This window comes from Bipolaris zeicola (genome assembly GCF_000523435.1).
Source record: "Bipolaris zeicola 26-R-13 unplaced genomic scaffold scaffold_483, whole genome shotgun sequence".
NCBI classification, from domain to species: domain Eukaryota; kingdom Fungi; phylum Ascomycota; class Dothideomycetes; order Pleosporales; family Pleosporaceae; genus Bipolaris; species Bipolaris zeicola.
In genome coordinates, this window is record NW_006912532.1 from 1 (window position 1) to 7,473 (window position 7,473).

General features: G+C 45.4%; 3 protein-coding genes across 3 annotated transcripts; 1 reads left to right on the forward strand and 2 right to left on the reverse strand.

Moving 5' to 3' along the window:
* Positions 1-718: 718 nt before the first annotated feature.
* On the reverse strand, positions 719-1,188 carry COCCADRAFT_112702 (uncharacterized protein; the record flags this gene model as incomplete). Its single annotated transcript, XM_007720451.1, has 3 exons — positions 719-810; positions 859-1,054; positions 1,105-1,188. 3 exons carry the CDS (start codon positions 1,186-1,188, stop codon positions 719-721), a joined length of 372 nt encoding a protein of 123 aa, XP_007718641.1.
* Positions 1,189-2,092: 904 nt separating this feature from the next.
* On the reverse strand, positions 2,093-3,936 carry COCCADRAFT_10237 (uncharacterized protein; the record flags this gene model as incomplete). Its single annotated transcript, XM_007720452.1, has 6 exons — positions 2,093-2,535; positions 2,620-3,291; positions 3,345-3,429; positions 3,486-3,577; positions 3,635-3,671; positions 3,727-3,936. The coding sequence occupies 6 exons, from the start codon at positions 3,934-3,936 to the stop codon at positions 2,093-2,095; spliced, it is 1,539 nt and encodes a 512-aa protein (XP_007718642.1).
* A 1,928-nt stretch (positions 3,937-5,864) lies between these two features.
* COCCADRAFT_112700 (uncharacterized protein) lies at positions 5,865-7,196 on the forward strand (the record flags this gene model as incomplete). Its single annotated transcript, XM_007720453.1, has 2 exons — positions 5,865-6,050; positions 6,117-7,196. 2 exons carry the CDS (start codon positions 5,865-5,867, stop codon positions 7,194-7,196), a joined length of 1,266 nt encoding a protein of 421 aa, XP_007718643.1.
* Positions 7,197-7,473: the final 277 nt, after the last annotated feature.

A 7,473-nucleotide genomic window follows, 5' to 3' on the forward strand; every position in this document is an offset into this window, starting at 1 on the left:
ACTAGCTTAACTAGACAAAGGCCGAAGCACCATAGTCACGCAATACAGCACAACGTACCAAATTGTAACTAGTTAAGATAGAACGGCCTTTGGCCAAAGTCCTACATAGCCAACTGCTGATACAGGACTATAATGGAATAATAATAATAATGATACGAGCATCTCCAAGGAAGATATCCGCACCACCGTCCACCATAGTAGAACTTGTGGGTACTGCACTCCCCACACTCGTTCAAATGGCGAAGCCCAAGAGGCCACAAGATTATTACAAGTAAAAATAGGAAGAATCTCTCCCCCAGTAGGAACAATGAAGTAGTCAAAAAACCACTTAGGATGCTAACTAGAAGCGAAGAACATCGTGGGGCTAGGTTAGATTTCAGCTCTATTCTATCTCGATTGCGGGTCGCCCCTTGATCTTTTGAGCTCGATCACGTATCGTATTACTCCACGAAAACTAACTAATAAGAAGCTTAACACTAGAAGTCTAATATTACTTCCACTCAAGCCATACTCTTAACATGGAGACACGTCGAGAACTCAGATTTAGCATTCTTTAGCTAGCTTGTTCTGTCCAACTAATCCTAGATAAACACAGGCCCAGGTTTCTAAAGTAGTTTAGAGTAGCTTCTATTTAGATTTCATATCTTCACTAAATTCCACGTCGATTCGATAGGGCTAATAGTAGTAGTATGCGATAATGAACCTTTCGTTTCACGGGTTATACCAGCCTGTCCTTGTCTCGAATAGGATCGTAAAACGTTGCCGCGCTGCTAGCGCTCTGCGAGCTATCTTGTTTGCCTAGTTTTTTAGCTGACAGTTGTTAGTGTGCACTATGCAAGGGCGACAGTATGCACAAACCATGACTTCTAGATATAGCTAACGCCTTTGCGACGCGCCAGTCGACAATTGCTCGCGTCACCTCAGGGCATCCTTGCTCTACCATCTGCTTATTCACATTTTCTAGGCAGTCCTTCTTGACGCTCTCTGTTATGTCCCTGAACTTCAAATTTGGATCCTTCTCTCGCAGTTTATTCGTTATCTCACGCGTGACTCTCTTGACGCGGTTAGGCTCTCCATAACTGAGCAATTAGGCGGCGATTTTACAAGGAATATGTCCCATTGCGTGGGATTGAGCTGAGCATCTTCTTGAGCTTGTTTTGATGTATAGTCCCATGGCAAATTCGCCATCCCGTCGACTGGTCTGAGCGAGCTTGAAGATCTTTTGGACCCCGTACAGCTCTGATGTCTCTTGGTCCATGGCACAACGCTAACTGGGTTATGACGTGCTGGGCTAGCGAACCGAGCCGCCCGGCTCACGCACCCCCTCATCAACAAAAACGAGTCTCCCCATGCCACGCTATCCCGCTTTTAGCGGCTGGAGGGACTGATCCCTGACTCTAGTGGTCCAAGCGTGTTGTGCGACCAAGGTCCGTACTGTGCATAATCGCTGATCGCGCTTCTTGGTAGAATGTGATGGAAGATTGGTATTTGCTGATATGGCCCGCGCCCCAGCAAATGTAAGGTATGTAAGTTAATAGGAAAGCATCGCTGATATGTAGAGGATGAAACTTTAAATGTTTGTGATTGATGAGAATCGTAAATACATGTCGATCGGACTGCATATTACTTGTGCAAGGTTATCATGCAACGTCATTATGTAGTGTATTCACCTTACGTATTCAACAAAATGAAATAACACTACAGCCACTTGACCGCTGGGCAGCTACTAGATCATCGATATCAATTTCTTCCCCATTTTTTACCGATCCCCCATTTTCAAGTCTACGACTACATTTTTCAACCGACAGAAGTGATACAACCACGTAAGGCCCGTTGCAGTACCCAGTGTCAAGCAAATACACTTCCTCGCCTACGCTGAAACTCGATCACTTCAAATTTTCCAGGCAACATACATCAGTAAGTTACCAGTTGCACATACCTCTGCGTACTGGTCTACCAAGGGCGCGTGCCAACTTCTGTATCCTTGTGTAGCATTTCTCTTGGGCAAATGGATTGATGAGCTCTTTCACCCCAAAAAGTAGGGCTAATCGCTCACTTCGCAGAGAAGGATATGAGCATGAAGGGATGCATGTTATTTGCCTTGTCCGCGTTCAACCGCTACTTTCTTGAACGCCAGCATCTTGGTTGGATCTGGCAATGAGATCTTGCCAACATCGATCTGAGCATGTCTCTCCCGCTCGTTATTAGGCATCTTGATATCGTAGTCGAGGATGAGACGGGCCAGGATCATTTTAATTTCATTTGCGGCATAGAAACGACCAGGACAAGCGTGTCTACCATAGCCGAAAGTCAGGTTCTCTTCATTAGAGGTAGCAAATTGGTTGCGAGCGATATCTGCGGCGTTGCCAGTAGAACAGGTCTTATAGGCGCGGAAGCCATCAAAGGTTCCAGAAGAAGGGTAGAGTAATTCGTCTTGGTAGACAGCCACCGTGGGAACTTCAATCATGACGCCGGCGGGGATATATTGGCCGTTGCTGAGAGTTATGCCCTTGAGTGTGCGGCGGGTAAAAGATGCTGAGGAGAGAAAGTTAGTGGCTGAGGAAAATTCAAGAATCTCTACTGATTAGGGCTCATTTTCATACTAAAAAAACAACTTACTGACAAAAGGTCCGTAAAATCGCAAAACCTCCTTCATGTAGCTGTCGAGCTTTTTCAGCTTCTGAAGTCCACGGAACGTAAGGGTGCCACCCTCTTCAGCCAAGACGTTACAAATCTCCTGACGGAGAGGCTCTACATACTCTGGTGTAACAGCGAGGGTATACAAGATGCTTGTCAAGGTGATGGTGGTAGTATGGGTAGCACCGAAAATTAAGGCCAGCAGCACAGTGGCAAGCGTCTCAACCGAATCAGTACCATTGCTTTCGTTGATCAACCATTGCAATACGTCGTCTGGCTCCTGCCAGTTAGGATCATTGGCCTTAGCCACCATTCGCCCTTTAACTATAGGGCGAAGAACTCTTATGGTTTGTTTCTCGCGCGCGCGAAGTGCAATAATTTCTGGAGTACGTGACGCTAAAAAAGGTTTTAGCCATGGCGGAAGCTTCTTTAAACTAGCAACAGCGTTTGTAAGTTCAACAGCGTAGAAACAGCTAAGATCGAGATATTCGAGATCCCTAGCTAGCTCTCGGCCGACAAAAACGCCACCCGAAACCTTAGAAATAATGCGGATTAGTTTCTCATTGACATTTACCTCAGTCCAGTCGTTACATGGGGGTAAATAGGTCTCGATTGCGTCATTAACATCCTGAAGTATGGCTGCGTTCAGCCGTTCTATAGAGGTTAGCAAGACTAAATCGAAAGATCAGTTCTTTCTAGGTCCTTACGTAGCGCTGGGGTAAGTTTTGCTCTGACTGAAAAGGCGGCTGCGTGGTTCTCGATTGGGAATTTTGTGTATTTGGCTTCTAGGACCTGCGCACAAGAAGTTAGCAGAGTTCAAATCTACAATAGGCTTATTTACAGCTCACATCTGAGGTAGCCAATGGGAGATTAAGAACATTCTCGGGCAACTTTCGAAGCTCGGGTAAAAAACATGGAGGGATGACGAAGTTTTCCTTGCCTTGAAGAGGTGTTAGCGATGGACTGGAAATTGTTCTTCTGTACGGGGCTGACCTACCACTCTCATTGATGAGTGTGAATACAGAGTCTCTAAACTAATAACGCTATTAGTAAGCAGGAATTGATCAAGTATATCAGAGCTAGACCTACCTTGCTATATCCCTCCTTATATAACTTCTTCGCAGAAATTATGAAGTCATTCCTCGCTTTGGTGTCTCCTTGGAGGGTCAGAGCAGGCAGTTTTTTAATCTGGGCTCTATAGTGTAGTCGTGGGATAAAGGCACAAGCCGCAAAGATAACAGACACTATAGCTGTCGTCTGCAGCGTACGCACCACCAGCTCGACAGTCTGAGGGTCCATATTAGCGATGTCGTATATGAGCCTAGAAGGAACGGCCGCACAAGATATATATACTATGTCTACGCAACACACGGGCCGATATAGTAAAGAGGGCTAGCCAAATATGGAATATACGGTAGAAGCGGACTCAACGGCCCGCGATTAGAGATTGCTTGGCGTCTTACCAATGCATCTTCGCTCGAACAGCTATCGTTTAGTTGACTACTACGGTTTCAGCTCTATGCGGCCCAATTAAGAAGTGCTCAATACAACTGCGGGGTAGTGGGGCTCGCGTACGTCCTCAGATTGTTAAGTATTCGGTGATTATTAGATCTATGGACAAAAAACGGAGGTCAAAGGTCTCTCTCACAATACCTGAAAATCAAAACAAGCGGCTATTCCCCACCAAAACTAGCTATCAAGAACTCGAAATATTATTATCATAAAGTGGTATTGCACGGCTAGGAGGGGCCGCCATTTTCCGGCTTTACCGGTATTGTGAGATGGTCCATAGGGATAGTTAACTCGCCGAGAAAGGCAAGGATCTATAGTAACGATCCGCTTATTATAGAAGGCACTAGGTTTCAATTCGTTATCTCGTATAGACCCTTACCCTGTCCCTTTAGCATTTTATCTGTGCTTGCACAGATCTCGATTTACTAAACGGTCTAATATGCTAATAAGAGTGAGATGGGGATAGGGCAGCTCCTTAATAGAATCTCAGATGTTATACAGATTTTGGGTACTCTAGACGACGCTCAGATTCTATATCCAAAATCTAAACGTAGTTTAGGTAGTGCGCACACAGAATCCAGGTGCTGGCCAGAGCACTAGGATTATACAGACGGGCCGAGATTCTATTGAGACGCTATCCACAATCCTCCATCAGATAAACGATGTGTATTTGGTCAGCCTACCGGTCTAGCCAGCCTACTAGCTAGATTAAGATACTAATCCGCAAGCCACATGATAGAAATATCCATTCTAGATTCGGAGTTTTTGCTAATAAGTGGACGCTAATGCTCTAGGCCTATCGTGACCAACTACTCGCTATGTCTAGTACTAGAATATCATTGCGGACTGTATTTCGCCCGAAGCGTTCAAAACATCGTAAGTTTCAAAAGCCTCCCTTCCCCTGTGATATACTATGCTAGCCCAAATACTGGTAAGAGTTTGACTATGCGAATATTTGCTACTCTGCTTTTGTCTTCCGCGTAGTAATGAGGTTTTACATCAAGCAACGCTGTTTATATTTGTTTTTATACCTGTTTAATCTGCTTTTTATAGATAGTCATCATAATAGATTGTTGTCTAAAACTCCGTATTTTATCATACAACAGATCTTTAACTTCCCCGCTTTATGAGAAGACGTTTATGGTAGTAGATCGGCTGTCAATATACGCCGGCCCGATGAATAGTCTTTCCGGTGAATTTTTATCTCGATGGCTTCGTGTTCTAGCTGCAGGTGGCGGATTGATGGCGTGAGGATCAGTGATACCAAGACCTTTCCATATCACCTAACTGTATAAATTCCGCTGGTATTCTTCGAAAATCGATCAATCATAAAACATTTTGTTAAGTGTTTGATTTTCTGCTCACCAGATTCACGTATTGGGTTGAATCTGCTATTCACATTTTGATTCATTATGGCTCTCCAGAATCATATCTTAGGAAAGATTGCAGATTGGACTGCCCCTGATTGGACTGTGACCATTTACAGTCTAGCGATTATCGCCGCAGTCTTGTTATACCTTTTCCAGATACGATTTGATCCTCGCGAGCCACCTGTTGTACATCCCAGATTTCCTTGGATCGGCCATGTTGTTGGCATGCTTATTCATGGTCCTTTGTATCTCAAGACAATTAGGTAAGTAACCTCATGCTTCTTTCAAACAAGATCCTAATATTTGTCCAGTCAGCGGTGCAAACAACCTATCTTTACAGTGCCAATGTTGACCATGCGCACTTATGTTGTCACGTCTCCTTCCCTTGCCGCAGCTGTACAACGCGCGCACTCTACCTTGGACTTCGATCCACTGGTCGTTGAGATCATTCCTCGCGTATGTCGAACGAGCGCACAAACGAAAAAGATACTGGAGGATGCCAAAGCTAAAGAGGAAGGGCGTGTTCCTATGGTGAAAAGATCCCATGAGCATATCAACCCAGGGCTTGCTCCGCACAGGATCGATGATCTGACCAAGCAACAACTAAACCACTTCAGCAATTTCTTGGAAAACATCGAAGACAATATCGATGTGGACTTGTTCAGGTTCATTACAAGACCGCTGATGGCTGCATCTATGCACGCTTTCTACGGCCCCCGAAATCCTTTTGCGGTACGTCCAGAGCTAGTAGAGAAATACTGGGATTGGGATCACATGAACCTCGAGCTAGGTGCTGGGGTTTTGCCTCAGTTGACTACAAGAAAGGCTTATCAAGGCCTCGAGGCCATTGTTAAAGGCTTCATCGAATACACGAACAATGGTTACCACAAGGAAGCCAACCCTCTAATGCAAGAGAAGAAACGCATGCATAATTCTGAAGGAATATCGGACGACGAGAATGCGCGACTCGAATTAGCCATAAGCTTTGCAATCAACTCCAACGCTGGGATCACATGCTTCTGGGTTCTGAACAACCTCTTCAGCCGCCCCCACCTACTTCGACAGATTCGGAATGAGATTTACCAAAATGCATTTGAAGCTCCTGGAACTATCTCAGTGAACAAGCTCCGAGATACTTGCCCATTGCTGAACTCGGTCTTTAGGGAATCAGTCCGACTCATCACCCCCATGGTGTCGGCGCGATATATAACCGAGGACACCATTCTAGAAGATAGCTACCTGCTACGTAAAGGTAGTCTCGTGCAAATCGCTAACGGTGTTATCCACGCCGATACTAACATCTGGGGCGATGACGCTTCTTTATTCAATCCGCATCGTTTTCTTTATAGCCCAAGAGGTTCGAAATCCAACCATGACGGCAGTATCTCTAATGAGAAAGCAAACATAGTGCATGCTGCTGCTTTTAGAGGCTTTGGTGGAGGAACAAACATGTGTCCAGGACGCCACTTTGCGCAGATGGAAGTCCTCGGTGCAACTGCTGCTTTAGCATTGGGCTTTGACATACAGCCTATATCGGGAAAGAGTCAGTTGCAATGGGATCCACCAAGGAACGAGAAAAAGTTTTCGCTGGCGCTGCTTAAGCCGTCGAGGGCCGTAAATGTGAGGTTCTCAAGAAGGGCAGAATTTAAGATGGTGAAATGGGTTTGGAAGGCTTGATAAGGATTCATTATGCGTAAGAGGATTGTGACGTCTAGGATAAATAAGAGAGCGGGGTGGAGAAGTGGGAGGGTGGGAGGGTGGGGTGACCGAAAATGCGAAGCCCTAGTCTAGTATAATATACTACCCCATATATCCGTTTTACTAGAGCAGTTCAGTACTGTGCTGCATGTCATAATTGATGTAACGGGCTGAACGCCCTTCGCCTCCTATACTCGTCTACGACCTCGTTTACTCCACCTACCGGCCCGATTGTTACTCCAGCAACCAGCATTGT